This window comes from Hippopotamus amphibius, chromosome 12 (assembly GCF_030028045.1).
Source record: "Hippopotamus amphibius kiboko isolate mHipAmp2 chromosome 12, mHipAmp2.hap2, whole genome shotgun sequence".
Taxonomy (NCBI): domain Eukaryota; kingdom Metazoa; phylum Chordata; class Mammalia; order Artiodactyla; family Hippopotamidae; genus Hippopotamus; species Hippopotamus amphibius.
In genome coordinates, this window is record NC_080197.1 from 24,812,761 (window position 1) to 24,833,412 (window position 20,652).

At 38.8% G+C, this 20,652-nt stretch overlaps 2 protein-coding genes across 5 annotated transcripts in view; both read left to right on the forward strand.

Annotated features, from left to right (window-relative positions):
• The window catches only part of EDEM2 (ER degradation enhancing alpha-mannosidase like protein 2), a 46,173-nt gene extending 36,879 nt beyond the window's left edge, over nucleotides 1-9,294 (forward strand). The window contains exons 11-13 of the transcript XR_009048457.1: nucleotides 2,994-3,056; nucleotides 3,855-3,935; nucleotides 5,709-9,294. The gene's annotated coding sequence lies outside the window, so the exon portion shown is untranslated. The remainder of the gene's footprint in view (nucleotides 1-2,993; nucleotides 3,057-3,854; nucleotides 3,936-5,708) is intronic.
• Nucleotides 9,295-13,207: 3,913 nt separating this feature from the next.
• TRPC4AP (transient receptor potential cation channel subfamily C member 4 associated protein) overlaps nucleotides 13,208-20,652 on the forward strand; it is a 71,223-nt gene continuing 63,778 nt past the window's right edge. For 3 of the 4 annotated variants that reach the window (XM_057700878.1, XM_057700879.1, XM_057700880.1), the window contains exon 1: nucleotides 13,208-13,438. In XM_057700878.1, coding sequence (XP_057556861.1) covers nucleotides 13,271-13,438 — 168 coding nt within the window. In that variant the 5' untranslated portion in view covers nucleotides 13,208-13,270. Of the gene's footprint in view, nucleotides 13,439-14,832; nucleotides 14,961-20,652 lie in introns of all 4 variants that reach the window. The other variant, XM_057700881.1, reaches the window with a different exon arrangement.

Genomic DNA, 20,652 nt, shown 5'->3' on the forward strand with positions numbered 1-20,652 from the left:
TGGTTTTTAGATTCCACATATGAGTAAAAGCATACAGCATTTGTCTTTCTCTGTCTGACTTACTTCACTTAGCATAATACCTTCTAGGTCCATCCATGTTGTCCCAAATGGCAAGATTTCACTGTTTTTTTTGTGGCTGAGTAATTTTCCATGGTGTGTGTGTGTGTGTGTGTGTGTGTGTGTGTGTGTGTGTGTGTGTGTGTGTGTGTGTGTGTGTGTGTGTGTGTGTGTGTGTGTGTTCCTTATTCATTCATCAAGTAATGGGCACTTATGTTCTTATGTTCCTTCCATATCTTGGCTATTTTTAAATAATGCTGCAATGAACATAGAAGTGCATATATCTTTTTTGAATTAGTGTTTTCATTTTCTTTGGATAAATATCCAGGAGTGAAATTGCTGGATTGTATGGTAGTTCTATTTTTAATTTTTTGAGGGATCTCCATACTGTTTTCCATAGTGACTGCAGCAATTTACATTGCCACCAATAGTGCACGAGGGTTCTCCTTTCTCCACATCCTCACCCACACTTGTTATTTGTTGTCTTTTTGATAATAGCCATCTGACAGGTGAGAGGTGATATCTCATTGTGGCTTTGATTTGCATTTTCTGATGATGAGTGATGTTCAGCATCTTTTCATGTGCCTACTAGCCATCTGTATGTCTTTTCTGGGAAAATGCCTATTCAGATCCTCTGCCCATTTTTTTAATCAAGTTATTTATTTATCTATTTTTTGATGTTGAGTTGTGTGAGTCCTTTGTATCATTTGGATACATCATTTGCAAATATCTTTTTGGATGTATCATTGGCAAATATCTCCTCCCTTTCAATAGGTGACCTTTTGGTTCTGTTGATGGTTTCCTTTCCCGTGAAAAGCTTTTTAGTCTTCTGGTATGTATTCTGGTGTGTACAGTTTTTATGGTAAATCAACTGATAAAAATGTGTCTTAGCAATAATACAACTTCTCCTTGAATCTTTGCTGTTGCAGCATTTTAGAAGCAGTGTTTATTATGTTATTATAATCTGGTATCGGTTTTGTGATCCAACTTGAGAAAGACAAGTTGGAAATTGCACAACACTTAGTTTATGCCTTATATGATTGGTAATGCCATTTTAAGGAGGGTCTTGTTATGTGTTTAGTTAACCCTGTCACACAAAACTTGATTTAAAATGTTTACACAATTAAGTGCAATTTCAATATAAATTAGTCTGGAAAAATGAAAATATAACAAACGCATGTAAAAATTGTTAGAAGCATCTAAAAACAGTGTTATTTTGCATACTCTTTCACATGTTGTAAATCTTTGGAAAACAGAGATTCTGCTGAAATTCATGTGTGTGTTGGAAAAAAGAATGGTGAAAGTTGTTAATTTTATTAAAAGAAGGCAACAAAATAGCCAATTAAAAAAAAATTTTTTTTCAGGAATTAGAGCTGACCTACCATTTAGTTTATCATATTGAAGTTAGTTGGTTGTCTCAAAGGAGAGTCCAAAGCACATTATAAGAATACAAGAATGAAATTCATATTTTTCTAGTCAAAAAGCAATCTCATTTGGAAAATCTCAAAGTTGTTTTTTGAGTAACAATGTTGGCCTATTAGACTGATATGTTTTTTAACATTCTTAGTGAATTAAATTAGAAAGTTCTTGGGAAACCCATTCCAACATTTCAAGCCTATCCAAGCATTTCAGATGATATTACTGCTACAGCAAGCAAGATTTCAATATATATACCACGGATCCATGGTTTTCAAATGTGGTCCCTGGTCCAGCAGCAGCAGCAGCATCGCCAGAAAGCTTCTTACAAATGCAAACTCTTGGGCTGCACCCCAGACCTTCTGATTCAGAAACTCTGGGGTAGGGCCAGCAATATGTGTTTCAACAAGGCTTCTAGGTGATTCTGATACAAGCTTGAGAACCAGGGTATTAGATGTACCCATCATTGTTGCAACAAATTGATGAGACCTTATTAATGAAAGCAGTTTGAATTAAATGAAATAAAATTAGAGATTTTTTTATTGCACCTTATCTCCTATGTTGTTATTAGTGTTATGCTGGCCTTGTGACATCAGTTGGGGAATGTTACCTCTTCTTCTGGTCTTTGGATGAAATTATGTATTGCTGGTATTATTTCTTCCTTAAAAGTTTAGTAGATATCACAGCCATTTGGAATTGGAGTTTTCTTTGTGGGAAAAAGGTTTTTAATTTATAGATTCAATTTCTTTAATAGTATGGGGTTATTCCTATTTTGTATTACTTCTTTGTCCATTTAGGTATGGATTTTTTTCCTAGAAATTTGTTTATTCCATCTAAATTTTCAAGTGTGTAGGCATAAAATTGTTCATTATATGCTCTTACAATCTTAATGCTGAAGAATCTGCAATATGTTCCCCCTTTCAATTTTTGACACATTCCTTGTTGGAATCTATTCCTTTTTCTTCACAGGGTCTGTTCTAATTTGATTGATTGCTTTCTAGGATTGTAGCACAACAGTCAATCTGGGATTTCTTGTACTGCTGCTTAAAAAAAACAAACAGAAAAATGATGGTTATGTAAGATGTAAATATTGGGGGAAGCTGGGTTACAGGTGTAAGGGAACTGTCTGTACTATCCTCGCAACTCTTATGTAAATCTAAAATTATTGCATATTGAAAGTTTTTTTTAAAAGAACAGGAAAAAATGGCATTAATCATCCACTTATTCACCAAGCTCCACTCAGAAGGACTTTGGGCTGTTTGTAAGACTCGAATCCACCAGCGAATTAGAATTTGTCGCCTGTCAAGAGGTTCCCAAGAATTGTAGTAGACTCAGAGGCAGTGGCTTTTACTTAGATTTTTCTTTCTTTTCAAAAGATACTTTTTTTTTGGATTCTTTCCAAAAAAAGATTTTTTAAAGGGGGTAATTATACAATTCAAGGAAATAAGGCTTTGAATATCTTTTGAAGTATATGTATGTTAAAAGGAGGGGAAAGTAATCTTTTTACTTTATCCTGTCAGATGCAGTCTACCTACAAATTTGAAAGAAACCATGAGAACTAATGATTGAACAATACATAAAAGGTTTGTGAGCAAGGGTTAAGTTGTAAGAGTCTGACCAGAAATGCTTCCAGAGTACTGAAAAGGGTAGGAACTTAGTCTAAAAGAAAATGTGGGATATGCAGGAGTTGGAGGTTCCCACCCTTAGCATGACAGGTGGTCTCTAAGGATCCTAGTCTGCCTGGAACATGGAGGGGGTGTGGAGGAATGGTGGGAATTAGGGTTGAATACTTAGGGGTAAAGCTGGATTGTGAAGAGACTTTAAAAATGCCAGTTTAAAGCCACTGAATTTTAGGGGAATTCCCTGGTGGCGCAGTGGTTAAGACTCTGTACTCCCAGTGCAGGGGGCCAGGGTTAGATCCCTGGCCAGGGAACTAGATCCCACATGCATGCCACAACTAGGAGTTCACATGCCACAACTAAGGAGCCCACCTGCTGCAACTAAGGAGCTGGGGAGCCACAACTAAGGAGCCCTCCTGCTGCAGCTAAGACCTAACACAACCAAATAAATACATAAATAAATATTTAAAAGAAAAAAAAGCCACTGAATTTTACATATTTTTGAACAAGAAAGCATGTGATAAAAATAATGTAATAATAATAGCTAATATTTTTTTAGTTTCTACTTTGAGCCAGGCCCTGTATTAAGTGCTTTATATCTATTATCTCATATAAAACTCAGAACAATCCATTGGGGTTGATGCTGTTATTTTCTTCATTTACACATAGACAAATTGAGGGTTTAGAAAGTTACATAACTTGTTCAAGGTTATAATGCTTGTTTAAATTGGAATTGTTTATCTAGTTGTCTTCCTCCATTAGACTCTGGACCCTGGAAGGCACAAACCATGTTTATCTTATTCACAGATGTATCTCCAGTTCCTAGGACAGTGCCTGCATATGGTAAGTTTGCAATAAATATTTGGTGAATGAGTGAAATTTAATGACCACATGCCTTCATTTATAACTGCACATATTCCATTTTGCTGTGAGAATTTGTTGGTTAGTTTATTAACTCCCTGTTTTATGTCTCTTTGTTGAGATAACATGTATCTAACTTTTGACTCGGGGTTTGGAACATACATAGTAGGTCTTTTTTATGTTAATCTTCTTCTTTTCTTCCCTTTGCATTTCTACCATAATTTCTCATACACAGCAGATGTTCCATAAACAGACTTGAGACAGCTAGTTGGAAGGCCAAGCCAAGAACCTTGTGGCAAAATTAGTGTGTGTGTGAGTGTGTGTGTGTGTGTGTGCACGTGTACATCCTTTTGGTGAGAAAGGGTTTAAGCTTTCATCATAAAAGGGTCCTCAGCCCCTCAAAAGGTTAGGAAGTACTATTGTAGATTAAGGAGTGACTGGCTATGGAAGTGAGGAAAGAATCTACATTGATGGGGATTGGAGCAGAGATCTAGAGTGACTGTATTTTCTGAACTCAGATCAGGTGACAGAGTTGAACAAGTTCAAGTCTCACAGGGGCCATTTAAAATTAGGACTGTCCCAGAAGATATCAAAAGGACACAGGAACTGGCTTAACAGGACTACCAGTGGTCAAATTTGGGACAATTTGAGCATTAAAAAGAATAATGATGTTGGATATTAACCCCTTATTGGACATATCATTTGCAAATATCTTCTATTCAGTAGGTTGTCTTTTCATTTCGTCAGTGGTATCCTTTGCTGTGTGAAAGCTTTTAAGTTTAATTAGGTTCCATTTGTTTATTTTTTACTTGGTTTCCTTTGCTTTAGGAGACAGATCCAAAAAAATATTGCTGTGATTTATGTCAAAGACTGTTCTGCCTATGTTTTCCTCTAGGAGTTTTATAGTATCTGGTCTTACATTTAGGTCTTTAATCCATTTTGAGCTTATTTGTATATATGGTGTTAAAAAATTACCTAATTTCATTCTTTTACATGTAGCTGTCCAGTTTTTCCAGCACCATTTATTGAAGAGATTGTCTTTTCTCCATTGTATGCTCTTGCATTCTTTGTCATAATTTACTTGACCTTATAAGTGTGGGTTTATTTATTTCTGGGCTCTCTATTCTGTTCCATTGATCTATGTCTCAGTTTTTGTGTCAGTACCATACTGTTTTGATTACTGTAGTTTTGTAGTATAATCTGAAGTCAGACAGCATGATTCCTCCAGCTCTGTTCTTCTTTCTCAAGATTGTTTTGGCTATTTGGGGTCTTTTGTGTTTACATACAAATTTTAAAATTATTTTTTCTAGTTCTATGCAAAATGCCATTTTATTTTGATAGGAACTGCACTGAATCTGTAGACTGCCTTGGGTGTATGGTCATTTTAACAATATTAATTCTTCCAATCCAAGAACATGGTATATCTTTCCATCTGTGTGTATCATCTTCAGTTTCTTTCATCAGTATCTTATCTATAGTTTTCCAAGTACAGGTCTTTTACCTCCTTAGGTAGGTTTATTCCTAGGTATTTTATTCTTTTTGATGTGATGGTTAATGGGATTGTTTCCTTAATTTCTCTTTCTGACAAAACGAAAAGACAACCTACTGAATGGGAGAAGATATTTGCAAATGATTTCACTGATAAGGGATTAATATTCCAACATATATAAATAGCTCATACAACTCAACATCAAAAAAACAAACAACTCGATTAAAAAATGGGCAGAAGAACTGAATACACATTTTTTTCCAAAGAGGAAATGCAGATGGCTAACAGACATGAAAAGATGCTCGATGTCACTCATCATAAGGGAAATGCAAATCAAAACCACAATGAGATATCACCTCACACCAATCAGGATGGCTATCATCAAAAACAGCCCAAATAACAAATGCTGGCAAGGATGTAGAGAAAAGGAAACTCTCATACGCTGTTGGTGGGAATGGAAATTGGCGTAGCCACTGTGGACAACAGTATGGAGGTTTCTCAAAAAACTAAAAAATGGATCTACCACATATGACCCAGCGATTCTAGTCCTAGGTATGTATTTTTTTTTAAAAAACCCACTAATTCGAAAAGATACATGTACCACAATGTTCATAGCAGCATTATTTACAATTGCCAAGGTATGGAGGCAACCTAAGTGTCCATCAACAGATGAATAAAGAAGATATGGTGTGTGTATATACATATATGGAATACTACTCAGCCATAAAAAAGAATGAAATTTTGCGATTTGCAGCAGCATGGACGGACTTGGAGGGTATTATGCAAAGTGAAATTAGACAGACAGAGAAAGACAAATACTGTATGATATCACTTATATGTAGTATCTAAAAAATACAACAAACTAGTGAATATAACAAAAAAAAAGAAGCAGTTTCACAGATATAGAGAACAAACTAGTGGTTACCAGTGAGGAGAGGGAAGCGGGAAGAAGCAATATATGGGTGGGGGAAAAAAGAGGGTTATTATGGGATTATATGTAATCAGCTGTGTGAGACTTTTTAAAGTTGTAAAGCACCGTAGAATTTAAAGAAACTTTCTTTCAACGAAAACATTAAAAACATAATAATGAAAGCATACGGCCCCAAAACTCGTATAAGGATGTTTAGACTTATGTAAACTTATATAAGATTAGCTTTATTCGTAATAGCCCCAAAGTAGAAATAACATAATTCTATATCAACAGGAGAATAAACAAATTATGTATATTTATACAATGAAATACTTCAGAGTAGTAAAAAGGAGTGAACCACTGACACATGGAAGAACACAGATGAATCTCAAAAACATTATGTTGACTGAAAGAAGCTAGGCACAGAAACTGCATACTGTATATTTCCATTTACATGTAGTTCTAGTACCATCAAAACTAACCTTTGATGATGAAAATCAGGACAGTGGTTGCCAGGGGGCAGGAGTTGACTGGGAAAGAGCATGAGAAACTTTCTGGAATGATAGAAATGTTTTATATCCATTGGGGTATTGGTTAGATTGGGGTATTGGTTACACAGGTATAGACATATGCCAAAACTCATCAAATTAAACACGTTCTATGCATTTCACTGAATATAAATGATAACCTATCAAATCAAAGGAAAACAGAGTAACAAAAGTAATGGATTATAACACATTACATAAAAGACAATCCGTAAACAATCCATAGTCCATAGAGGTATCCCAGATAAAAAAAGGAAGGGCTCCTTTTTTTAGGAGAATATAATCTAATAAAAGGGGAAGAAATGATAAAATTAGAAAATCACAATTTTGCAACCACTAGCATAATAATCCATGTGGGAATCATCAAAGGATGCTAAAAACTACTGAGTAAAGATAGTTGGGGAACAAGATATCCTCAGTCTTGAAGGCCACATATTACTTACTAATTACAAAGGGAAAAATGTACCTTACCAATAAAGGCAGTTGGCAGACACCACACTTGGCATGATTAATAACGGGACAAATTTACATTATTTCATCCTGATGTGAAGCAATGGGAAAGACACAGCATCACCTATGTAGTATTCTTGCTAAAAAATCTGAGCCCCAATCTAATCATGAGAAGATAGTCAAGAAATCCAGATGGTAGGGCATTCAGCAAAATTGGCCAGACCCTTAAAAACTGTCAATGTCATGAAAGACAGAAAAGATGAGGGGACTCTTGGAGATTAAAAGACACAAGAGACATGGCATTCAAAAGCAATGAATGATCCTTGATTGAATCCTGGATGGTGGGTGGGGAGACGATAGTCTATGGGACATTTGGGGGGCAATTGCAGATAGTTGAATATAAGGTAATATATCAACATAAATTTCTTGAGCGTGATGGTGTCATGGTTATTAGGAGCATGTCCTTGTTCTTGGGAGATATATGCTGAAGCATTGGGGTGTAGTATCATGATATCTGTAATTTACTTTCAAATGGTTTAGCAAAAAATGTGATATATGTGTATATATATATGTATGTAGGTAGAAGAAAAGATAAAACATTGTTAACAATTGGTGAGTTTAAGCAAGGATATATGAGTATTTATAGTATTATTGCCTCATCTTTTCTGTAGATTTGAAAATTTCCCCCCAAAAAGTTGGAAAATGAAATATTGCAAATAAGGTGCTTGGCCAATGGTAAATGCTCAAAAAAGTGAGGGTCTTACACAAGTGTATAAGCTCCATGAGGGCAGGGGCCTTGTTTCTTTTATTTAGCACTGTACCCTAGCACCCACAATAGTGCCTGGCAGGTAAAATGGTATTCAACAAACATTTTTGAAACAAATCCTCGAGAGGCTGTACATTAGAAATGTAATGTGAAAAAATATAACAGTCGGAAATAACACCAAAGAACGATGCATGGACAGTTGTTTCTGTGGTCTGAATATAACACCAAAGAACGATGCATGGACAGTTGTTTCTGTGGTCTGAACATAACTGTGCCTGTTGCTTTGATTAAAGTGACTTTTCTCTGATTAAAAAATATGATCTAAAAAAATTTCCCCAGAAAATCCATCTGCCCAGTTGAGTTTGGTAACTCATTTACAAGAAGTGATATTCTCTGAGTAGTATCAGCATATTTGGTTAAGCCATTTGGGATTATTGTGGGGAAAAACAAATTAGCCTATTAAGGAGCGTCAGTTTTTCTAACCTTGACCTACATTGACATCAACTGGCCTCTTACGGGAGGGGTGCTACGCCCTCTCGTGGTGAAAGACACTCATCTGGTTTCTACGGAAAAGGCCAGGAGAACAGGTGAAGTGGCAAGAATGCCTTTACCCAGAGGTTTCTGGAAACCTGTCTCCTTATTTCCTAGTCAGTAGTGACCTTAGGACTGAACTTGATGTGATCATTTTTGACTCAGTGAACTGCCAGATTTGGGGAATGCGTGGGCCCGGCTGGGCCGAGGAAGGTATAAATTTAGGAATGTGAAGTGACATTTGTAGTTGCATCAAAACTGAGGTGGGAAGACTTGTTCCCAGCGTGATGAGTGCCAAGGGAAACCCGAAGGGCCATTTGAACTGTAAGATTTGTCAGGATCCTGTCTCCTTGCTATGACAAGGATGATAGTATACTCCACCATATGTCTCAGGAAGAGCTCTGGGTGGAATCCTGGGGCTGTGATGGCCCAGGGAAGGCTGTCTGCTGCCCAGAAGGCTGACCAATGTCCAGCTTTGTGTCCCCGGAATGTCTTTTATTTTCTTTTCTTTTTTCTTAATTTTTAACATTAAAAGACCTTTTTTCCCTGAGTGTAAAAATGATGGATTATGTAAAAAATTATGAAAAATATTAATAAAGTAAAAATGACCTGAAATCTGTCTACATTGTGATAACCACAGTTGCCATTTTTGATAACATTTCTTTCAGGTAATTCTGTGCATATAACCATATACAGTACAAATGTCTAATTATACATGAATGGGGTCATAATATACCTCTTCCTTTATAACTTGCTTTATTTTTCTTTCAAGAATGTGTGGTGAGCACCTTTCTATCCAGTTATAGATATATAATTTCTTAAATTTACATTTTAAATTATTAAAGTTATCTATGCTTATAATAAAATGCAAATAACACTGTAAAATGTAGGAAAATGAATAGTCTTTCCCTACCTCCTAATTCCATTTCCCAGTGGTAACTGCTTTCAACTGTTTTGTGCATAATCCTCCAGGTTTTTTTTTTTAAGCTCTTTATTGGAGGATAATTGCTTTACACTGTTGTGCCAGTTTTTGCTGTACAACAAAGTGAACCAGCTGTATTTACACATATATCCCCATATCCCCTCCCTCCTGAGACTCCGCCCCTCTAAGTCATCACCCATCATCGAGTTGATCTCCCTGTGTTCTGCTACAGCTTCCCACTAGCTGTCTGTTTTACATTTGGTAGTGTCTATATGGAAGCTGGGACAAAGTGCTACTCTCTTACTTCATCCCAGCTTCCCCTTCGCCCCCCACCCCGTGTCCTCAAGTCCATTCTCTACATCTGCATCTTTATTCTTGCCCTGTCACTGGGTTTATCAGTACCATTTTTTTAGATTCCATATATATGAGTTATCATATGGTATGTGTTTTTCTCTTTCTGGCTTACTTTGCTCTGTACGACAGACTCTAGGTCCATCTACCGCACTACTACTAACTCTATTTCATTCCTTTTTATGGCTAATATTCCATTGTATATGTGCCACATCTTTATCCATTCATCAGTTGATGGCCATTTAGGGTGGTTCCAGGTCCTGACTATTGTAAATAGTGCTGCAATGAACATTGTGGTACATCCTCCAGGTTTTGTAATGTACATGTAAATTTGTAAAAACAGATGATTTTTTTCTTGCGCATAGGAGATCACATGATACACAGTGGTCTTCCATGAGCTTTTTTTTTTTTAAACAATTTTTTTAAAGATTTTTTTTTTTTTTTGATGTGGACCATTTTTAAAGTCTTTATTGAATCTGTTACAGTATTGCTTCTGTTTCATGTTTTGGTTTTTTGGCCAAAACATGTGGGATCTTAGTTCCCCGACTAGGGATCAAACCCACACCCCCTGCATTGGTAAGTGGAGTCTCAACCACTGGACCACCAGGGAAGTCCCTCCACAAGCTTTTTTAACTTAACTGTGTCATAAACATCTTCCCATGTCAGTGTGTGTGTGTGTGTGTGTGTCCTATTCCTTTTAGTGATTGTGTAGTATTCTGCTGAATAGATGAACCATGGTTCATTTAGTCACCTATGATGGATATTTAGATTTTTCCAATATTTTGATAAATATATCACTGAATATTTTAGTCATACATCTTGGTATACTTGTTTAGCTGTTGCTAAAACAAATTCCTAGAAGGAGATCAAAGTATATGAATATTTAATTTTATTTGAAATCTTAGTATTTTATTTTGTAAATAATGACGTTCAATGGATCAGGTATTCCATTATATTGAAACACTAGATTTAACCATGATCGTATTTTATTGTTACATTGTTTCTATTTTTGCATTCACAAATAATACAATATAAGCATTTTTGTATTAAATCATCATCACATCAAATAATATCATTAGGGAGTAATTATTGAGTCAAAAAGTTTGGATTTCTTTATGACTTAATTCATATTGCTAGAAAATTTCTTCCCAGAAAGTCACATCAGTTTATGTTCTCACCATCAACATTCTACTATTAGTAAAATTGAGGATGGGCATTTTTTACACATTTACTGGCCATTTATTTTTCTTTTGTAAATTGCCTCTTCCTTCCTACCTGTATTTCTATTGGGTTGTTTGGTTTTTTCCCTTGATTTTTTGTAGGTATTCATGCATCCGTTCATTAATTTATTGAACAAATTTGTATAAATATTTGATCACTTACTATGCATCAAGTACTATTCTATGTGCTGGAGATAAATGCAGCAATGAACAAAGACCAATGTTATACCCTAGCCGGGGGAGGGGTGCAGAAAGTAAGCAACTATGTCAGGTGGAGACAGTACTAAAGAAACAAGGCAGGTAACATGGTGAGTGTAAGGAGTGCTGTTTTTATATGGATGGTAGGGATGGGCTCTCCTTGAATAGAAACCTGGAGTACATGAGAAAGTAAGCCATTCTGAGAGCTTTCTGGGGATGGGAACTTCAGGCAGAGGGCACAGTAAGTTCATCATTCTGGATGTTGACCGTTTCCTAGAACATCCCTTGCCTTTTCTGGTTGTTTATAGTGTCTTGTATAGAAGGTTTTAACGTTGTTAAGGTCAAACTTGTCAGTCATTTCCTATTCATGACTTCTGGGTTTTATGAGTGAGAGCTTTTCTACCCCCAAATCATAAAAGTACTCCCATAGAGTCACTTCTATTTTTATACTTTGATTTTTAACACATCATATAATTTACATATCATAAAACTCACCCATTTTGAGTGTACAATCTAATGATTTTTAGTCAACTTAAGGTTGTATAAACATTACCACAATCCAGCTTTAGAACTATACCTTGATTTTGTTATACGTAGCTTTTAGTATGTCTGATATTCATTTTAGCTTTTGGTGTAAAGTTTAAGACCTAGCTTCTTTTTTCTTTTTCTTTCCCCATTGATTTGAAATGCATCCCTTGCCACATGCTAAACGTCCATGTATACCTGGACCTGATCCTGGTCTCCCTGTTCCAGGGCTCACAAATAGGGTTTTATTTGGCCCACAGAGTTTTCAAAATTGGGTGATTTCACATAAAAACCCAGACTTCTGGCCTTTCTGGAAAAACTAGACAATTCAGCAACAATCTGCAGGAGGCGAGTAGAGACCACTCCTTGCAAATGGGCATGGGGATGGTGACCGCCATCCCAGCTTGCCAGGGACAGTCCCTTTATATGCCTGCTGTCCCGTTGTAATTAATAGCATCCTTTCATTCCTAAAAGTGTTCTAGGTTGGGCAATAAATTATGAGTCACAATCTCCACTATTCCTTATTGCCTCACACTCGGCCTTCCTCTTTCATGTATGTTACAAGACCCCTCCCAGGAAGAAAACAGGAGAGGAGACGCCACGATCATGCCACAGAAGTCTGCCAAAAGAATGATTACATGGGCTCAGAGTAGAGGAGAACGTACTACCTGGTGGCGAGAAATCAGGACAAGTTTCCTCAGACAGAGAATATGATGTCACAACTTACCAATCCTTTTCCTTTCCATTATTTCATTTAACTTCACAACAGCCTACCCAGTTACACAACTTACCCAGTCTGTTACTGTGCATCTGCGTATGGATGTGCCGTCTTCCCCCGTAACTTGCATCCCAAAACAGGGACCTAGTTAGGCTGCTCTGCTCACCACTGTTTTCCCAGGGACCGTTCGGTGCTGGACGCAGAGCTGGCCCCAAGGAGCTATTTCTTGGCTGAATAGGCTCCCCTGAACTACTGATTTAATGAACTAATGAGGAAATTGAGGCTCAGGGAGGTCTGTGGCGAGTCAGGGGCAGAAAGAAGCAGCGGGGATCAGATCAGACGGCCTGATTCCTGCTCTGGAATCCAAGATCGTTTCCTAGCCAATTGGGCAAGAAATGGGAGAGTGCGCACGCAGGGACTCTTCTTCGACCTCGGGGCACCTCCGTGAAATGCTGGACGGAGGGCCCAGAAGGACAAGTGGCTCGAGAAACACCACATCGCTCCCTCGCACCTGCCCGCCTGAGAGCAAGACTACATTTCCCAGCAGCCCCCGCAGCGCGCACGGCCCCTGCCACGCGGCTTGCGCCTCCGCCGTAGGCCAGCTGGGGGCGCTGCGGAGACCCCCTCCGTCGCCCCGTAGAAATCTTCGCGGCCCCGGGGCCGCTTGCTTCCTGTTTGTCTGACGAGGAGTCATGGCGGCGGCGCCGGCGGCTGCTGGGTCTGGGGCCGGCCGAGGGCGACGGGCAGCGGCAACGGTGGCGGCTTGGGGCGGATGGGGCGGCCGGCCGCGGCCTGGTAACATTCTGCTGCAGCTGCGGCAAGGCCAGCTGACAGGCCGGGGCCTGGTCCGGGCCGTGCAGGTATGAAGCCGGCCCGGAGGGGCGGGGCGGGGTGGACCCGGCGGGAGCTGGCTGGGGGCCGGGGAAGAGGCCTTTCCAGGCCGCCGCAGTAGGGGCCCGACCCCTCTTGGCCGGCCGCGGGGCCCCTGTGGGCCGTCCCGACGCTGTCAGCCGCGACGGGGCACTGGGCAGCGGCATGCTAGAGGCTCTGGGTTAGGGGCTGAGCACGGCTGGGCTGTATCGGGCATTGATGGCGTGTACGAGTCCTGGGCCCAGCTCCTGGATCCTCCCTTCCTTGCGCCACGTCTGCACGTCTGGGGGACCCTGGGCGAGTTTACTTTAGCCTCTGTGGGCCGCGAGTTTCTCCCCCGTGAATTGGGCGGTGGGTCGTCGCTGCAGCCCCTAAACGTGTTCCAAGCCATCATAAATGTCATTCTCTCAGAGAGGCCGTTCCTTGACACAACACCCCCGCCTCTCCCTTCTAAAGTAGGTCCCCATTGTTATTCAGTTACAGCCCTGCATTCGTTTCGTTCACATTACTTTCTTAATCTGTAATTACATATTTCTTTGTTGTCTGCGCTTTTTCTCGCCTGTATCCCACGTTAGGCTGAGCTCCAGCGGGTGCAGGGACTGTATCAGTTTTGCCAGTACAGAGCGTCATGGTTAAGAGCTGGGGCTCTGGAGTCAGTCCTGGAGTCAGAACCCTCCTCTCTCTTGCTTGGGCAAGTTACGTTTCTGTGCCTCAGTTTCCTCATTTATAAAATGGAGTTGATAATTAGTAACCTACCAGTTAAGGTATTGTGAGGATCAAAGACAGTTGTGTAAAGCGTTAAATGCATTTCTGGTGCATAGTAAAAAGCTGAAGAGTAATCAGTTAATATTAATGCTATACTTCGTATCTGGCTTCTCATAGTGCCTAATATATGATTAGTAATTTTTTTTTAAATGAATGAATGAAGGACACTGCTTTAGGGTAAAGCAGGATGAATAAACCTAGGCTGCTCTTTCCTGTACTCCCCCCCCCCCCCCCCGCCCGCCCAATGTTCCCAGAACTTGCGTTGCAAACACACCTGTAAAACATTAGCTTACTTTAAAGACAGTTTTTGCATAAAGAAACTTTTTTTAAGTATATAGAGGAATAATAATAAAGTGATTGGTGGGAGTGGAGTGGAAATTGGATAGATGAGGGAGAGAATGAGAGTGAGACTTCGCAATATAACATTATATATGAACTTAATTTTGAACCACTTCAATATTACTTGTATGGCTAAAAGGATGGAATATAAGATAAAGACCAGGTGGTCTGTGTTTGTGGAGGATTACAGATGAAGAAGCAGTTCTGGGTGAGCAGTATTTTCCTGCACATCAGTTAACCATAACAACTTTTTTCCCTTTGCATTCTTTTCTGCCTTAAGATCCTGGAAATACTTGCTCTGTTCTTTAACCCAATGACCCTTACTGAGCTGGATATGTAAGAATGGGGAGAAAGGGAACCAACCTTAACCTTTACTGAGCACATACTTTGGATCAAGCATTGTGGAAGGTATACAATGTCTTTATTTAATTCTCAATCTTTTGAATCAAGTGTCAAGGCTCATTTCTTAACACAGATGAAGAAACTGAGGCTCAGAAAGATTAGATAATTTGCTCCTAAGCACTCATCTTGAAAATCCTCTATGTTCTGAGGGCAGTAGGGAGCCACAGAAGTTCTTTAACTTAATGAATGGGGCATTTTAGTACACTTAATTTGTTTCCAGTGCTGGATGACTTGGAATGGGAGGAGACTGGAGAAGTTCACCAGAGAGAAAGTGCTGGAATGTTTCTGAGCCTGGTTTGGTCTGGTATTGTGGTAATCAATAGATGTATACAGACAGGTGTAGGAGCTATTTCACAGGTTGAGATGGAGGTGCCTTCACAAAACTATAGTGAAGATAAAGTAGGGAACTTCATCTTTCAATTGTGTCCTTTCTTAGTCACTTTCTTTGATCTCGTCCTTGCTACACTCCCTCCCCTCCCCCACGTTGCAGAGTAAATTATTTCCTCAAAAGTATTTCCATAGCACAATAAGCATATCCATTATAGCATGTGGTATACTTGGAAAGACCAGATTTAAAAAGTTCTTTACGTTTTAAACCCATACCATAAAATTTGCCATCTTAATACTTTTTAAGTGTGCAGTCAGTACTGTTAAGTATTTACATTGTTGTGAAACAGATCTCCAGAATTTTTTCATCTTGCAAGTCTGAAACAACCCATTTAACGACCATTCTTTTCCGTTTCCCCTAGCCCCTGGTAACTACCATTCTACTCCTTTCTGTTTCCATGAATTTCATTACTTTAGATACCTCATATAAGTGGAATGTTTGTGTTTTTGTGCCTGGCTTATTTCACTTAGCATAATGTCCTCAAGATTCATCCATGTTGTAGCATGTAACAGGGTTTCCTTGGAAAAGACCAGATTTTGAAGTAAGATGGACCTGGATTGAACCCTGGTTCTGTCATTTACAGCTAGGTTATATTATTTAACCTCTCTGAACGTCAGTCTCATTATTTCTAAAATGGCAATAGTAACATCTACCTCATAGGGCTGTTAGAAGGAGTAAATGGAATAATATATCTAAAAAGCTTGGCCAGTGTGTGACACGTAGTAGATGTTCAATAAATAGTTGCCATCAGCTCATGGCTATTAGACTGGGCTTCTTGAGAGACTGTGTCTTTTTTCCCTTGTGTCTGCAGAGCCTGAAACAGCACCAGTCACTTGATCCTCAGGACTCAGGAAATTGTTTGACTTGAAATACCATATGTGACGGCTGTCTTCCTCCTCCTGCTCAGTCCTGTCTCTTTGTGTATCCCAGACAGTCCCATGGCTTTAAAGAGTTCTGGAGTCAGATTACCTAGGTGTCAGTCCCATGGCTTTAAAGAGTTCTGGAGTCAGATTACCTAGGTGTCAATCCCAGCTCTGGTACATACTTGCTGTGTGTCTTTGGACAAGTAGCTTAATCTCTTTATGTCTCAGTTTCTTCATTTTTAAAATAGAAAGAATCATGGGACCTGACCTGCTGAGGCTGTAGTAAGGACCAAGAGCGTTTATACATATAAAGCACTTAAAATGGTGTCTGAAATATAGTCAGCATGCTATAAAGATTAGCAAGTATCATTTTTAGCAAAACTTATATTCTGGTATATCCTAAATCTGTATTTCCATCCTGGTTTCTCTCTTTAGCTCCAGTTGGATATATCCAGATACATTCTCAACATCTCCACTTAGACGTCTAATGGGCACCTCAGACTTAATATGCCAAATACAATTCCTGATTCCTCTTCCACCAAACCTGATCTTTCTCAAGTCCCAAATGGAACTTGAGAGAAGCCTGGGAGAAGACTCCAGGCCACATGATTTAGAATGGGCCTGTCCTACTTGGATTTTAGTATGCCTTATTTTCATCTCTCCCTTTCAGTTTGTCCTCTGTCAAGGTAGTAGAATATGCTGGTATGATACTTTAGCATTTACAGAGCCTGTTCACATTTATCAGCACGTTTGATCCCTAAAGCAAGTCAGATCTTATAATCCCTTGCTTAAAACCCTCCAGTGGCATCCCATTGCAGTTGGAGTCAAATCCAGATTCCTTACCAGGGATGCATAAGACCCTGCATGATTAGTACGAATTGAAGGAAAGGGATAGACTAGACAAAGCAACTCACACAGGTCATGACCCACCACACCTGGAGATAATACCTCAGTTTGGCAATCTGGTGACAGGCTAGGTTATGGCATCCTGTTCTCTTTCCCAAATTCCAGCCATTGCTTCCTTCATGATTATTGGCGTATGTAAATTCTACCTGAGTGTTACTTCATATATATATTTTTAGATTGACGCCTTTTTTTTTTTTTTAATTTCAGTTGGCACTACTTGTTTTAATCTCGTTGTAAGCATTAGCATTGGAAACCTAGGGGTTCAAGTCAGATACAGTCTTCCTTTGCCTGTCAAGGATAATTTGATATTGAAAACCTCCTATGTAGGATAAATTTTCATTAATTAAAAATATGAATAATATTTTAAAGTTTTTGTATTCACAAACCATAAAATTCACTCTTAATTATATTGAAACAAAACAATCCCATTAAAGTAGACACAAGCATTCATTGGTTAATGTTATCAGAATAATCTAACAATGTATTTAATCCTCATTAATTAAAGGTATTTAATCTTCATTAATCTTTTTTTGTTTTTATTTTTGGCTGCGTTTGGGTCTTCGTCGCGGTGCGTGCAGGCTTTTCTCTGGTTGTTTCGAGCAGGGGCTGCTCTTCGTTGCAGTACACGGGCTTCTCATTGTGGTGGCTTCTTGTTACGGAGCACAGGCTCTAGACTCATGGACTTCAGTAATTGCAGCATGCGGGCTCAGTAGTTGTGGCATGTGGGCCCTAGAGCATGTGGGCTCAGTAGTTGTGGTGCGAGGCCTTAGTTGCTCCGTGGCATGTGGGATCTTCCCGGCCGAGGGATCAAACCTGTGTCCCCTGCATTGGCAGGTGGATTCTTAACCACTGTGCCACCAGGGAAGTCCCCATTAATTAATTATTTACTTGCACTTAATATATTTAGGGGCATTAGATATCTTACACTTAGAACTAAACAAGTAAGATATACATTTTATATTTATGGAATTCAGCCTTTAATCATTTAAAAAGAAAAGCAGTAAAGACAAAGATAAGTCAGTGAAAACTGTAAATGTCTGGAAGTGTCACATTCACTAAACAGGTTGACAGCTTAGACAGCATTATGTAAGAGATTATCACTCCTATAAACTGTCAGACCACAAGTACTCCAAGAGAAGAAACCCATACAACACCTGCCAAAAATTCAACTTTGAAGATGCCTGGATGGTGGCTCTTTTCATCACACTACTCAGCTGTTCACAAGGAAAACAAAATCCAGATGATTATTTTTAAATGAGAGTAAATGCCTTGTGAGACAAACTAGTAGTAGTAAAAGAAATTCCATGTAAAGTAATATTTTGAATAGGATTTGGAGGATCTCTCAGTATCATGAACCTTGTAACAAATAACAGCATTGCCCCCACTTTTCACCCCTAAGTTCCACCCTCCCCAGGCAACCACTGTCCACACTGTAGCTGTTTTCTTTTGCAGGGGAGGAGTCCAGGAAACAGGAAAGCCAGTATTCTAAATAACATGCTTATAAGGCTATTTCTTGACTTTACAATTTTAGAGGTTGTCTATTTTCTTCCTCTTGTAGAAGATTAGGACTTAATTCACAGCACCCTGTGCAGCACATTTGGTCTCCATCATTCTCCTAAAGTAGTTATATCAGTTGGTGTTAAGTATTTACATTATGATGATAGTGAAATTGTTTACAAAAGAGCCATATAGTATACAACAATTATATTTATTCTGTGTAAGTTGCTTTTCTTAGAGTTAAAAGCTGCCCTTTCTCCCCCTACTTTTTAAATTGAGACATAAATATAGTAGAATTCACCCCTTTAGTGTATAGTCATACAGTTGTATGACCACCACTACAGTTAGGATTTAAAAATTTCCCTTGGAGTAGTGAGCCCCTTCCCCACTGCCATCCTTTGGCAACTGCTTATTTGTTTTCTATCCTATTATGCCATTTCACTGACTATCTTAGAAACAGAATCATTCCATATGTAACCTTTTGAGTCTGGCTTCTTTCACTAGTGTAATCATTCTTATAAAATGTGCATTTTCGTTTACTTACAATTTACTCCCAAATTCTAAAACTTCTAATTTTTTTTTTTTAAAGAAATCCTTCTTGGAACCCCCTGTCCTCCAGTTTGGACTAGTTACTTGCTAGAACAGCTGTATAGCTGACTTCTTGGGATTTCCCTTCACCAAATTCAGGGCATTTTATTTCTTTTTCTCAGAATGTTTTGGATCTGTGTTTTCTGAGTCCTGTGTTCCTTTTTCTTGGGGGAGTACATTCTCTAGTAGCCTCCTAAGAAAATGTGCATGGGAGGTAACTTTTTTTAAGCTTGCATGTTTGAAAATGTCTTTTATTCTTTTTTTTTTTTTTTTTTTTTTTTTGGGCACACGGGCTTAGTTGCTCCGTGGCATGTGGGATCTTCCTGGAGCTGGGATTGAACCCATGACCTCTGCATTGGCAGGCAGATTCTTAACCACTGCGCCACCTAGGAAGCCCGAAAATGTCTTTTATTCTTATACTTGAGTATTTAGTTTAGCTGGGTATAGAATTCTAAGTAGGAAGTTATTTTCCTTTAAATTTTTAATGGCATTATATTATTCCATTGTCTTTAAGCATTTGGTGTAACTGTTGAGAGGTTCTATTCTGATTACCTGTCCTTTGTGCATGACCTATTTTCCCTAAGAACTTTTAGGGTCATCTCTCATTCTGGTATTCTGAAATTTAACTATGCTATGCATTGATGAAAGTCTTTTTGTTCATTGTGGGTAGATATACATTAAAATATATAACAACTGTAATAGTCATGTCTATCACCTGACATTAACTAACCCCCTCTGCAAAATGATTGCACTAAGTGTTCTCTTAGGATCTTCCTATTTTTTTTTAAATTTTTTCTAAAGATTTATTTTATTTTTATTTATTGGCTTTATTGGGTCTTTGCTGCTGCACACGGGATTTCTCTAGTTGTGGCAAGTGGGGGCTACTCTTCATTGTGGTGTGCAGGCCTCTTATTACAGTGGCTTCTCTTGTTGCAGAGCTCGGGCTCTAGGCATGCAGGCTTCAGTAGTTGCAGCGTGTGGGCTTAGTTTCTCCACGGCATGTGGGATCTTCCTGGCCCAGGGATTGAACCCCTGTCCCTTGCATTGGCAGGTGGATTCTTAACCACTGCGCCACCAGGATCTTCCTGTTTTTAAAAGACATTTTCCCTCATGTGAAGTTTGGGCTATGGTTGCTTTTAGAGAGCTTCATGGAATAGGTGAGACTTGAGTTGGTTCTGAAGAATGAGTAGAATTTTAACAGTAGCAGAGATATTTCTGATACTAAGAACACCAGTGAGAAGGTCCTCATAACCGGCCATTAGAACACGGAAGAGAAAGTGAAGTGTTCTTACGGGAGATAAAGTGGGAGATAAGTTTAGGTGTTTGGGAATAGGATGGAGAAGGTAATAAATATTTGTTGAGCATCCACAGCATGTCATTGTGCAGATACTGTACTTGGTTTTTTGTTTTGTTTTTAAATTTATTGTTAAATATTTGACCTATGAAAAGCTGTAAT